Source organism: Cydia fagiglandana, chromosome Z (genome assembly GCF_963556715.1).
Source record: "Cydia fagiglandana chromosome Z, ilCydFagi1.1, whole genome shotgun sequence".
NCBI classification, from domain to species: Eukaryota; Metazoa; Arthropoda; class Insecta; order Lepidoptera; family Tortricidae; genus Cydia; species Cydia fagiglandana.
Window position 1 is genome coordinate 25,117,019 of NC_085959.1, and position 14,373 is coordinate 25,131,391.

Below are 14,373 nucleotides of genomic sequence, written 5' to 3' on the forward strand. Positions count from 1 at the left end.
CTTGTATCGTAATAGTCGTAATGTACTCATTAAAATTCCAACGGGCCAAAAAGGGAGCTAAAGTGACCAGAACCGAGGCAGAAAGAGCCAGACGCGTATTAGTTATTAGAGTCGGACCAAGAATAGTCTGCAGCGGATTTGATAGCCCACGCAGTGAAAGTGTTATTTTAAACGTCAAACATCTATGAAATTCTGACGTATAAATGACACTTGCACTGCGTGGGCTATCAAATCCGCTGCGAACTTTTTTTGGTCTGACTCTATAATATTCTATACTTATTTTTTACTTCTTTTTGATTTCACCCCGCCATCTCCTGTTATCCCATATAATGCACGTTCGACGACGACGATGAACGAGTGTGCAAAATATCGCTCTTACGATAAACTGTAGGTCGACGAAGAACGTGTTAGAATGTCAGAATCACGATAACTTTACCCGAAAACGCGTTTTTGCGAAAAAACCTGATACTTTTGACCGAATGATAAATTTGCAATGAAATACGCCTAGCAAATCGAGACAAATTTAAATAATACATCTGATATCATTTAATAAATGCTTTTATTCTTAACAAGGATTGCTGTTTACCAAGCAGCTGCATCATTTCAGCCACGCCAGGACCCTCTGCGAGACCGCTGAGAACTGATCTAAGCATTTTCATAAGAATTGGAAACTTTACATTATTTTCGGTACAGAAATCCCTGAGATTTTGTTTTATATGTATTTGATCATAATTTGATAACGATTCTAAAACGGGTATTAACTTTTCAAGTAGATCCTTATTAATTTCAGCTTGATCAGTATTTGATGGAAGAATCCATAAGAATCCATATTTGTCCGTCACCAGTTCTTCGAGCCTGCTGATTCTGGAGGTCGCCCACTCGAGAACTCCTTTGACATGTTCCTGGCTCAAGTTCAACTTCTCTTTGGGATACGAACATTTCACTAGTTGTTGTAATGTAGCAACGAGGGCTCGACATTCGTTGTCGTCGCGCAAACGGCGTCTCATCTCAAGTTTGTTGCATTCATCAAGCAACTCTGGATTGAGACGGCTTGGATGTGATGATATTTTTCGTAACTGAAACTAAATTTTGTACGGTCAGCATCAAAAAGATAGTGGCGGCAGAAGTAGCGAAATAAAATCTACGCGACAGCATTTTTATTTTGACCGCTTAGATGGTTGGCAGTCCTCAACTGTGCATTTCTCCAGAAACTTCTTATCAGAAAAAGTCTCAACGCTATTTTATAATTGTGAACAAATTGAACAAACATGAAATATTTACTTCTTCAGCTAGGTCATCCATTGATTTCAGCCTGATCCCGGCGCCGGGCACGTGGTCGAACCCGCCGCCAGATAGCGTGATGTAGTTTACCAGCGCCAGCGGATACACTCCTGCGAACGAAAACACTTTAAACTTATTTGAAAAAATCCGGGCGTGTCCTAACCTCCTATGAATCATAACCTTCATGGGGCACGAGAAAAGCTAACCTAGAGTGCCTCCGCGTGTTCAGTGGCGGACTTGCCCTAAGGGCCAGTAGGCCCGGGCCTAGAGCGGCAGCCTATATGATGGGTGCTGAGATAGGGGCAGCCAGTAGTTACTGCAAATCCGCCACTGCGCGTGTTGGTTAAAAACCGCAGAGAGAGGAACTCGCAAGTCTCAAGGATCATCGTATCTCTTGCTCCAGACACCCAACGAGTCTCAAGGTTTTAATCGAAACTCTTTCCTATGAGAAACTTTTGCCGTAACAAGTATCTATCGGTACAGTATATACCCGGCGATAAATATTGCATATCGGTCTTTCGGCTACGTACATGGAACGTTGTCTGTTTCTCTCTCGTTGTCTCCAATTTTCTCTTTCTAAAGACCAATTATGCAATATTTATCGCCGGCCCTTTCGCAGTAGTGTCGTACCAACCATCAATTTCTATAATTAAAATAGGTTACTAATCGAATTTGATGGCTCTACGATAGGTATTACATGTACCTAGTGCTCAAAAATATCTGAACTGAAATACATTTGATACCTACATCAGATAGCAATTAATGTAAACATTTCTAAAACGTGTACCACATCCTAACGTGTTTAGTTTCAGTATAACCAGATCAATTTTACAAACCTTTCCGCCTGTAATCCTCCACCTTTACATCACTTTGCCTTTTGCTCAACTTGGTACCGTCGGCATTCACTATGAGAGGCAAATGACCAAACTCGGGAGGTTTCCATCCAAATGCCCTGCAAAATAGGTTTTTGCTTCATTCTGTCATACCAACGCACAATCAACCAAATTGATTTCAAGGCCACTACAGAACCTAGTCGCTTTAACTACTAGGTAGGTAATCAATAAGCATTTTCCTAGAAGATAAACAAATTGATTCTTTATGACATAGTGGTTAAGGAATCAAATTGGTTGTACGTACACCCCTACCCAACATACTCTCCATATAATTTACGGACGCTACGCACGATGAATTTCGTACATTGACCATTTCCTATCTCTATCGCACGCGAATAATATTGCTGTCCCGCTCGCGCAGTTTCATTGACCGCCGCATTATCTGCGAGACAACGATTTAATGTAAAATAATGCGCGTGCGATAGAGATAGGAGAAAAGCATGGGAACCGATACATTCCATGACTCTTATCTTGCCACACAGACTCTAGTAATCATTATTATATTACTCTTACATTGTCAAACAAAACAAGACTGGACCTGGGTAGTTGGTATATTACCTATTAAGTAAATAAAAATAAAGAAGCCTTAGCAAGAATATCTTTTGGAATACGTTCAAATGTATTCATATATCCTTAGGTAAAACTTACTTGTAAATTAAAATATGTTTGGTTGTGGAAATCTGCCACTCGACGCCTCTCAACACATGAGATATTCCCATAAGATGATCATCAACCACGTTAGCAAAATGATAAGTCGGGAATCCGTCAGATTTCATTAACACCGGGTCTCCTTCATTGATGGACACATCATACGCAATGCCACCAAAGATCAAATCTTCAAAAAATTGGCACTCGGATGACAGCTGCAGTGCATGTTTAGAGATTAGGTATCTATTAGAACGAATAACATTTAAGTTATTTTTTAATGATAATTAAATTAGCTTCCGGATATTATATGTATGTACAATCCAACCAATATTTTTTTCATCAATAGATTTTTGGGTAGTTAATAACATTTATTGGTTAACCAACTAAAATAAAAACTGACTGAATCAGTCACTGAACAACCTGACTTTAACCTATATTATTTGATCATGTAATATTTTCAACTACCCTCACCTGGCATAAGGATCCATTTGAGGGTAGATTAAATAGTTAAAATTATAACAAGCTTTATTAGCTAGACAAACCTTGAATCTGATACAGTTTGGAGTACCTGCATTCAATTTTTCCATGACTTCTCCAAATGATAGATTACGACATCTGTTATCATACTTTGGTATACTATGTGTTCTCATTGCATCTCTACGCAGCAAATTTAATCTACGCTCTGTACAAAAACATCTATATGCTGTACCATTGTCAAGGAGTTTACTGATGTATCTCCTGTAACAATTGCAATAACAATAATTATAATATTGACCAACCATAAAATTGGGGAAAAATTTATGGCTTTTCCATAGAAAACGTTGACATCTGATCAGCCAAAATGTATGAAAAAGTAATTTTTTTTTTGGGATTTTGGGGTTGGTGCCATAATAAAAGTAGCTCAGTTTAGCAAGTAGAATCGAGCCCTGGATTTAAAGCCCCATGGTCAGTAACACCCTGTATAATAATTATTCCTGAAAAATAACAATCTCTTAATTGGCTCATTGTTTTTCGCGTGTACTCTGTATTTAACTGAATAAAATATATTAAACATACTTACTGGTATATATCAAGTCTTTCACTCTGAATATATGGCCCATATTGACCACCAATGCTCGGACCCTCATCACACTGAATGCCAGCCCATTGTAAGTCTTGGATTAGAGCATTAATAGAGCCTTCTACTTTCCGTGTCTGATCAGTGTCCTCTATTCGAAGAATAAGTGAACCTTTGTGCGATTTTGCGAATAATTTGTTATATAGTGCAGTGCGTAACCCACCTAAATGAAGGTAGCCAGTAGGACTTGGTGCAAATCTGACTCTAGGGGTTTTGGATGTCAGATAGCGGTGTGGTAACATAAAATACGGGATGGGTGTTAGGAGCTTCATAGTAGTATACAATGCGTAGCTGTAGGTTCTTTTTTTGTTTTCAATCACAAGTTACAATTCTGTGTAATGTAGAGAATTCCTAGCTTTCATCGGAATGCTTTTTTTTTGCACCATTTACATGAAACCCTGCAACCGGCAGCCACAAAAATTTATATTTTAGTACAAATAATTGACAATTTGACGTTCAAAGTTTGATCCGTTCGCCCACGAGAATATTATTCCTCAAGCGTTTTAAGCTCTCCGTTTTACTGGAAGATATATTATATCTATATAATAAATATTAATAAGTCCCAAATTCTCAACTAAACGAAAATGAGCCTATATGATGACAGATAATGACAATGACATGTGTCACACTGGTTTTTTTTCTTCCCTACGTCCATCTAAAGGGCTTTATAGATGTAACAGGATGTGACTTTATGCTTTATGTCTTCGATATTTTGATCCAAAGAATATAATACTCGCTGGAAATTGAGATTTCGCCATGAAATTTAGGGCTTTTACATTTACTTTTTCATCGGACACTTTCTTTCTGTTGAGAGTGATAGCAACAGACCTTTTTCGACTGTCAAAGTTGTTTGACAGACTATAATACAAAACCCGGATATTTCGGTTCGTGTGTTAATACTTTTTGATTACACAACTTTGTCTTTGGTTAAAGGATGAAAGCAAAAAAAATGGATATCACTATGGTACCGATGTCGAAATAACAGTGAAAGTCATTGTTAGAATTACCAAAAATCATACTAAAATGGTAAGAATCATTTCCTTATAGCTTTTTAAAAAGGTATTCCATGTAAATATTTCAATAAGGAGTAAATTTTGACCAATACTGACGCTGAAACAAGGCACCTGAGACAACACCTAGACTAAGGTTATGACATTACCTATTGCGTTTTCTTTCAGAATAAATTAAAATCATCACAGAGAGACAAAGTCAAGAAATTCGTCGCATTTACTCAAACTAGCGAGAGCACTGCGATTTATTGCCTTACTCAGAATGATTGGAAACTGGACCTGGCTAGTGATAACTATTTTCAGAACCCAGATGCGTACTACAAGGATCCCATTAAGGCTGCAGTAGACAGAAAAAAGTTGGAACTCTTATTTAACAAGTACAAAGATCAACAAGAGAATGATAAGATCACTGTGGATGGAGTCATGAAATTTCTAGAAGATTTAAACCTTAGTCCTGAATCTATATTAGTACTTATTATTGCATGGAAATGTAAAGCTGCAGTGCAGTGTGAGTTCTCCAAAGACGAGTTCCTGACTGGGCTGATGGAGCTGGGAGCAGACAGTATAGACAAATTAAAAACAAAACTAGCTACCCTTGAAACAGAAATTAAAGATCCTAATAAATTTAAAGATTTCTACCACTTCACTTTTAACTATGCCAAAAACCCAGGACAAAAGGGATTGGAGTTAGATATGGCAATAGCATATTGGAATATAGTGCTTCGAGGAAGATTTAAATTCCTAGATGCTTGGTGCAAGTTTCTTACGGTATGTGTTTCTACACAAACATTTTTAATTCTGGTTGTATTACTTGTATACAAATTATACTTTGTAAATTGCCAACACCCATATACTCATGCTACACATTTTATGGTTCTGATTATAATTTGGTACTGGGTCCTAGTTGTTGATATTATTATTTTTAATCACTTTAAAATCAATAGGTACTTCTTGCAAGATAGTACAATTACAACATAGTGGTTAAACAATTTACAGTTCCTGAACCTAATAGCATCTTAAATGTAAATGGTTTTTTTTTTACATATGATTCGAAAATGGGCTTTATAAACAATTATTACTATGCCATATCAATATTAGGTGGATGAGTCCTGTATGTTAGTCCTGGCATGACACTTTCAACATACCCAAGTCTTTTTCATACTCTTATTTGTTAAATTAAATTCAATTTTCATCCATAAGGATTGTCCCATTCAGTTGCAAATTTTGTACAGTGTCATATACTGAATAAAGTCCTTATTTTAAGTGGTTTTCACAAGTCTGTTAATGTGTTGGTAATCATATATTGCTTGTAAAGGGCCTACTAGATGATTGGAAACCACCAAGGTTGTAGTGGTTGGAAGCTTGCTTAACAGCTGTGTGTTGTGTTGTGTGTGACTCGCCCACTGTGCCGCAGCGGCAATACCGCTCACCAACTTTAGGGATAGGAAGTACAATCTGCAATAAAAACTTGCACCAAACAAATTTATGACACATACTTTAACTACAACATGCATTGTAACATGCATCTTACAACATACATCGAAAAGCATATTTCAGATGCATGCTGATACATAATCAAATAAACATTCGTTTTGGGAATTATAATAGTACTAATGTTTGAGTTAATTTACACTACAAGTGACTTGGAAAAATTAATTGTATTTAACCTAGGCTGCACAAGGAATGTTCTCTTTAGGTTATTAGACATTTCATAAAAATACACCCTGCATAATTTAGGGCATACTGAAAATTCCTGGACAGGCCACTTAGGAAAAACCGGTTGTCTGATATATCAGAATCCAGAAACTTTCAGTATGGCCCACATATTTTATTTGTGGCTTTTTTAAAGAAGAGGGCCCTTGCATGCATTTGAAGTATATAGACCCTTCTCTGATGGAAATTTTTGCAGTCAATGCTAAAGTTAAATGCTTATGATTTTGTTTGATCCATCCTATTTGACTTGAAATATATAAAGATTTCCAAGGCATATAATCATAAATTGAATATACCTTATTTTAAGTAGCTAAACATTTAATAATTTTCCTAACTATAAGATAAAATTGTTCCAGCAGGTGCGAATTTTAGCAAATTTTTTTTATCATAATAATATTTAATTTTTATTGCTTAGCGAGTGATGTATTCAATTATATGCATATTGGTAACAAGCAGCGAAGTATGATTATAAAACGTGAAGTAATGAGCAAATGCAGCACTGATACTGATAAAATATTTGCACTTAAGTGATTCATGGTCTTACATTTATGCTCACTGGCAACCTATATGAAAAAATAATTTGTGCATTTTCTGTTTTCATGTGAGGCCTTATGGGGTAAAGGAAGTTGGTCAAAAAATAGGCAAAACAAGTTGACATTACTTCTGAATGAGCCCTTTGTAATAAGGCAACTTGTTTTCCCCAGTGGTCTTCACCTGAGGTATCTCAAGGACCAGACAATTGTCCGTGTTAGGCGACAATGTCTTGTTTTCTTGAGTGTACCTGCCAGTAGGTAGGCACATAAGAAACTGGACGTAGTGAACCAACATTGCTGAAAGCAACGGACACATAAAAGTAAAAGCATCATAAGTCTATGGATTTGTTTATTAACCCAAGACCAAGATTAATATAATATTTGTATTAAACTGAACTATAGACCTCAGTCTCTCTGTGAGCTATACACTTGTGACCAAAGAAATGTGCAGAAAAATACGGAATACATGTTTGGTTTCTCCGCTCAATAACTTTACTAATTTTCATGATATCCTGAAGAAAGTAGTATCCAACCAAACTAGTAATATAACCTATTGAAAAACACCAAATTTTTATTTGTTTCAGTTTGCAAAACTCCCTGCTTTTTAGGAATAGACAAAAAAAAAGCTTGAAAAAATTACAGTAAGTTTTATTATATAAATTCATTTTCTTTCAAAAAAATGGGGGTAATAAGTAATTTTTACATATGTTTATTAGATTTTCATCGATTTCATTAACTTCCTAAGGTAATTTTGTCATATAATGTATTTCCTGCCTATTCATTTAGCTAAGCCGCTTCAGGTCCTGGTGGCGCAGGATGTTGGTTCTGAAGCTTCCTTTTTTGACACATGTTTGATGGAATAGAGGTCCAGCGTAAGAGCTGTCTAATTCATTATGGCGATGTCAACTTCGGGAGGGTAGGTCCGGATGACTTTGCTCTGCATCAGAAGGAACCCCTCGTCAAAAACAAGCGTAAGTAACGGAGGATGTCAGTGTACCTTTCTGCTGACAATGTGCAGTCGTGGCTCCCGCCAGGCACGAGAAGAATCTCGATCCCGCCATCGATGGAAATGTTTACCCACATTATTACAGAACCTCCATAATAGCTGTATAGAAAAGTGCATACTTATGTTAGGGTACCAACTGTACAATACCTTGGCAGCAATTTGGGCCTGGTAGCAGGTTTTTTTAGGAGTCAGGTCACCTTTCCAAGGTCATCTCCTAACTTTCCACTTATTGGCATTCCTGGAAGGTGGCGTATTCGAAGAGCTGTCATGCACCACCGGTGATCATTTCCTGGTCTTCGAGTAAAGGTCCTTCTTTTTCAAAAACTCCCATACTTTTTATAAACTGCTAACTAAGTAGTTGAAACGAGAATAGATCAACCTTCGAGTGCGGAACGCGGCGTTGTTGGAGGAATAGCTACCACAGAATTATCTTAAGAAATTAATAAAATCGATGAAAAATGTATTAAGTACCATGTGAAAAGTCCTGGGGGTGGTAACTTTAATTATAGATTTTCCATAGGGAAACCTTTTGTTAAAGGAAATGTATTTTTAAAATAATAATCACTGTAATTTTTCCTAGGTACCGTTTTTTTGTCTATTCCTGTGAAACGTGGACTTTTCAGTTGTGAAACCTTAAACAAATAAAATTTGCGTATTTTTAATAGATTCCTTTTACCAGCATTCCATTGATACTATGCATGTAAATAGAAAAGTTATTGAGCGAGAAGCAAAAATTGTTAAATACTTCCTTTTCTTTTATTTTGAAGTGTCGCTGTAGACCATGGCCGCTATTTTGTTTATTTTCAAAACTTTATCTAGATAACTAGAACTTTTTTTTAAGAAGTGGGAATGCATTTACGCACTATGTGTGAGACCCCACACATAGGGGGGTACCCACTAAAATGTTAGCTTTTATTATACATAATGTCCACAGAAGTGACCATTTTATATAATGTGTTTGACCCATTTTCACCCAAGCTGAAACGGAACCTTCATTCTCACTTTAAGCTTAGAGTAATATAAGGAAAGTAAGTATTATAACTGGATTAACTGGAAGTCTATATTCAACTCCTTGGCTTATAATATTACTTGTAAATTGTTTTAGTAGTACATTTTTCGTCACTAGCGACAATTTGTCATCTCATGTCAAGTAGCGGTGCCTACGGATAGTTCCACTAGTTGACGTTAAATGTCGACTACGAAATAACTCGCGTTTTGGTAAGAAAACTGAGTTATTGGAGTTACCACTCTTTCTTTACTTACATTACTCTGTGCTTTAACTAAAAACAATGTGGCTATTTATAGAGCGGTGGGATTTTTGCCTTCTTAGTGTACAAATAAAAGATGAAAATGTTGTATTCAAATTAGACTGTTTTTATACATAAAATGTAACACGCCATGAAAGCAGTAGGTAGGCTAACAACATGTACGTAACGCTAATAATTACGATATGATTATTTTTACATTGCGTAATGTAGGTATATTAGGCATTGTAAGGACCTAAAATGTCATTCTATGGAACTTGCTAACTATGTAGGAAACGAAAACGTAATCTGGCAGGTTGTGTTGCTGCTTTGATTGTCCATGACCACAAAAAGTAATATTGTCCAAAATATGCAATGTTTCAGGAACACCATAAAAGGTCAATTCCCAAGGATACATGGAATCTACTTTTAGATTTCGCCACGCAAATCGACGACGGCATGAGCAACTATGATGCGGAGGGAGCCTGGCCCGTATTAATAGACGACTTCGTGGAGTGGTGCCAGAAGCAGGGCCTCACCGCCGAGGGGTTGAAGGCGCTGGAGCCGGCGTCCGGCTAGCTGGCGCCGCCCGCCTGCGAGCAGCCCGCGCCGAGCCTGCGCCCGCGCCCGCAGCCGCGCCCGCGCCCGCGCCGCGCCCGCTCGCGCGCGCTGGCATCCTCCCTCGCCCTGCTGCTGCTCCGCCTGCTCCTCTACCTTCTGGACATTTGTCCCATAGAGTGGATCGCGGTTGTTATGGTATTCGATTTCTGTGGCTAATACGATGCAATTGTAAGTTATTCCAAAAAGATATTTTATATTACATTTATAGATGATTGTCCCGGTTAAAAAAAACGTTTAAGATGTTTACTATATAATCTAGTAACTTAGATCTAAAACAGTAGAGAAACTGTTATAAGAGTTATAATATAAACACTTTCGTATGCAGCTCTCTTGAAGTAGATACGAAGGTACGCCTATTTGCCATTGGGTGTGTGTAGATTCATGCATTATCATAACTATCGTAAGGTTTGTCAATTTTGATTTTGTTTTTTATGACTAATACTGGTTGTATTAAAACTGAAAACTTTGTTACTATATGTATAGTATTTTTTTCTAAATAGGGTTGGTAACTAATTCATAATCGTTGAAGACAGTTGTGATATATAGGTATTCATACAATATAGATAAAGATTACAACGTAGGACACTGATGGAAGCCTGTGTATATACATAGTATAAGTCCGCATTGTCTCCGCGCCCGTTTCGGTTCCGGTCCCGGCGGGGGGGGGGGGGGGGGGACTGGCATGATCTCCCCTCCCACAAGGAACATTAGGCACTGGCCACGCGGCCGAGGTCATCGGGCTGCCTAGCCTCCTAGCTCCCTAGCCTGGTGTTCCTAATCTATACAATCACATTGAGATCTAAATGTGTCTCTTAGTAATAACTACTACACTGAAAAGTGACATTTTTAAAACGTTATAATATAAATATTATTATTGTGTATATGTATTTTATGTGTTATGTCATTATGTGTCATTCTTGTTTTGTCCTATTTCTCTAAAATAGTTCTGATCGACTCATTAGGTAGCTAACTTGATTATGTTTCTGGGCCTCTGTAGTGACTGTAGTACTTATTGCAATGACAATGAATATGAAAGACATGAGGAATATGTGTATATTATTCTTTTTCAATATGATAAGTACAATGTAGCCCATAATTCGAATTGCCTCCACCTAACGTTATCTCCGCAAGATTTTTCCCGATATATTTAACTGTGACCTATGTATATGAAATAATATACACGAAAATAGAAAAAAAACATATTTACTTCCTACTACAATTTGTACTTATAGTTCTGAATAGGTTAAATATAAAAAAAATAAAAATCACCTTTACTCCTATTTTATTACCTGAGATGTGGACTTTATATTTCACGGATAATTATAATTCAAAACAATTATAATAATAAAATGAATTATGAATAGATACTACTGACTCCCACGGCAAGACAGACCTAGCAAAATAAAATATTAATATCCAAAAAAAAAATCCTTGGTAGACATTTAAAACATAAGTACCTACTTTATCACGGCACGTTACTAATTTTATTCCACGTTTTTATCCTTGATGACCAATATCAAAGAGAATTTAAAATAGAAAGTTACTGTCATGGTAAATTAGGTAGCTACATTACATTTACTGCCATCTTTCGACACACAATTCAAACATTTAGAACGCCATTTGACTTTGATCATTACATTATTATTTCACTGACATTAACTTGTTAGCATTAACAAGTTAACACTAACTTGTCAAATTTTAATATTAACGCCATCTACTCGAGAGTAGGCTGAGGGCGCCATCGCTGGAAAATATTGCACCATACCTTTAGCCTATAGTCGAGTAGATGGATGGTAAAATATTAATATTTAATAAGTTGACACATATCAGTGAAAGAATAAGAATGAAAGTCAAATGGCGTTCTAACAGTTTTATGTTCTGTCGAAAGATGGTAGAGTCAGACCGTGAAAAGTCTGCAGCGATTTTGATAGCCCTCGCTGTGCAAGTGTCATTTTAAACGTCAAAATTCTATGAAATTATGACGTACAAATAACACTAGCACTGCGTGGGCTATCAAAATCGCTGCAGACTTTTCTTGGTTTAACAGTTACACCAAGAAAAGTTACACTGTAACTCTAGCAAATTTACAGTGGCTACATTACAGGGTGTCTCAAAAATACGTTGACAACGTTTTTTCAAATTATTGTATTAAGTACTTACATAACTAGTACAAACTAAGTTAAAAATTAAAACTACACTCTTTTTATGCAACAACATTCGCGTTGATACACAAACGCAAACGTTTGTTAAAATTTTCACCGAAATGCCGCAGCTCCTCCTTCCCATTTTTTGGTAAGTGTTGCTTTTAGAACGTTAACATTTTTGTGTTTAATATACGCACGCCCTTGTCTGTAAGATTGACCGCAAACTATAATTCATTGGATTTAAATCAGACGAGTAGGGTAGCCAATTTTTGGTACTTATGAATCCGGGAAATTTAGCAGTTGTGCAGAGAATTTTCCCGGATTCATAAGTTTAAAAGAGTGGTACTCGCCTGATCTAAATCCAATGGATTATAGTTTGTGGTCAATCTTATAGACCAAGGGCCTGTGCTACTAAACATAAAAGTGTAAACGCTCTAATAGCAACACTTACCAGAGAATGGGAAAAAATATCCTTGGAGGACCTGCGGCATTTCAGTGAAAATTTTAACAAGCGTTTGCGTTTGTGTATTAAAGTGAAAGGAGGCTATTTTGAAGACAATTAATTTTTGTTGCATAAAAAGAGTGTAGTTTTAATTTTTAACTTAGTTTGTACTAGTTATGTAAGTACTTAATAAAATAATTAGAAAAAAAAAGTTGTCAACGTATTATTGGGCCACTCTGTATTTACTTTGACAATCAGTCTCTATACACTCTATTCCAACTCTATTCTCTTTGCCACTATACATACATATACGTCGCGCCTCGAATTAGCCAATTTGCCGATAAATGACGCTGTACATAATTATGCTTAGTTTAACACTTTAAACTCTCGTGTTTTGTACACATATTTAATTACACAAACGTAACCACAGCTGGTGCAACTCAGCTGAAACGTCGGAATTAAAGGTAAAAACAATGAAATTATATCGCAGTAGACCCGTTTGTGTAATTAAATATATGCTATAGTTCGTTTTTTTTAGCATTAGAAAGAACTTGCAAGAAGGTAAGCGATCTTAACATGTCTTTTAATTAAAAAACGCTTTTTAAAAATCAAAAACGATTACTTATGAAAGCAGAAGAATATAAATGATCGTATTAGATTCATAATTGTTACATAGGTACTTGGCGTAACCTATTTTTAAAATGTGTTTTTCAATTAAAAGACACATCAAGATTGTTTACCTTATTTTTATTTATAAATAAAAACTTTTTACAAAAAAAAGAAAACCGACTTCAAAAAGGATGAAATAAAATATTATCCTTTTTAAGTATATGCGTTACCAACTGATATGTTTGAAGTCGGTGCCAAGCCAACTTTTGAAGCATACCATGAGTTGGGTGTGATTCGATAAGGATGTACGTTCGATTGCCTTACACGACGACAATGAACGTACTTTCTGTAGGTACAGTCGACGTTAAAAATATGTTTACACTTTTCGTCTTATTACAAAGGAGTAGGGTGCAAAAGTGTAAACATATCTTTGACCTCGACTGTACCTAAGAACACACGATCAAATCTTCTTGGCACAATCCGTACCATGTTTGTCGGCACGCAAGCGTGGGATTGGGACTGAAGTTATTTCCCGTCCCTTATTCAGAGGACTATATTTCAAAATATAAAACAATTTAAGGAATTTACTTTCTTGCCAAATTTCACCTAAAGCGGTTCAGTTGTTTAGCCATGAAAAGGCGACAAAGAGGCAGACAGAATTACTTACACATTTATAATAGTTATTAGTACAGTTCTAATGGGATTTATAGTCATAAAGCTGATTATTTTTGACGGGTATTGTTACTACCTACTTGGCTTGGCACCGACTTCAAACATATCAGTTGGTAACGCATATACTTAAAAAGGATAATATTTTATTTCATCCTTTTTGAAGTCGGTTTTCTTTTTTTGTAAAAAGTTTATTTTTCCATTTTTAGTTTTAATTGTTAAGAGCGTGACGCATGCATGAAAAACAACATAATGATTAACACTAAATTCGTTGCCAATACATACCTACTTTAGTAAATATGTAATCAGGAATTTTCACGAGTCCGTCTGGGAAATTATAATTCCAGTCACTACACTAAATCCATCCTCCGCCCCACCACTGACCCAATCCCTCAACCCCCCCCCCCCCCCCCCCGATCACTCTACCTCACAGCGCAACCCCT

At 36.5% G+C, this 14,373-nt stretch overlaps 2 protein-coding genes across 2 annotated transcripts; one reads left to right on the forward strand and one right to left on the reverse strand.

Annotated features, from left to right (window-relative positions):
* Positions 1–540: 540 nt before the first annotated feature.
* LOC134679409 (nondiscriminating glutamyl-tRNA synthetase EARS2, mitochondrial) lies at positions 541–4,516 on the reverse strand. Its single transcript, XM_063538304.1, has 6 exons — positions 3,883–4,516; positions 3,365–3,560; positions 2,823–3,037; positions 2,118–2,233; positions 1,282–1,391; positions 541–1,082 (listed from the first exon to the last, which is right to left on the reverse strand). Exons 1-6 carry the CDS (start codon positions 4,209–4,211, stop codon positions 543–545), a joined length of 1,506 nt encoding a protein of 501 aa, XP_063394374.1. The 5' UTR covers positions 4,212–4,516; the 3' UTR covers positions 541–542.
* A 350-nt stretch (positions 4,517–4,866) lies between these two features.
* LOC134679412 (DCN1-like protein 1) lies at positions 4,867–10,532 on the forward strand. Its single transcript, XM_063538307.1, has 3 exons — positions 4,867–4,965; positions 5,118–5,717; positions 9,830–10,532. Exons 1-3 carry the CDS (start codon positions 4,963–4,965, stop codon positions 10,022–10,024), a joined length of 798 nt encoding a protein of 265 aa, XP_063394377.1. The 5' UTR covers positions 4,867–4,962; the 3' UTR covers positions 10,025–10,532.
* Positions 10,533–14,373: the final 3,841 nt, after the last annotated feature.

What these genes read in the sequence shown, in the direction of transcription:
- LOC134679409 (XM_063538304.1), bottom strand. Translation starts at nt 4,211, where the DNA reads ATGAAGCTCCTAACACCCATCCCGTATTTTATGTTACCACACCGCTAT. An exon ending in GAAAGACTTGATATATACCA is followed by an intron (nt 3,561 to 3,882) that starts GTAAGTATGTTT and finishes CAATTGTTACAG; the next exon opens with GAGATACATCAGTAAACTCC. An exon ending in AAACATATTTTAATTTACAA is followed by an intron (nt 2,234 to 2,822) that starts GTAAGTTTTACC and finishes CCTATTTTGCAG; the next exon opens with GGCATTTGGATGGAAACCTC.
- LOC134679412 (XM_063538307.1), top strand. An exon ending in CTTGGTGCAAGTTTCTTACG is followed by an intron (nt 5,718 to 9,829) that starts GTATGTGTTTCT and finishes GCAATGTTTCAG; the next exon opens with GAACACCATAAAAGGTCAAT.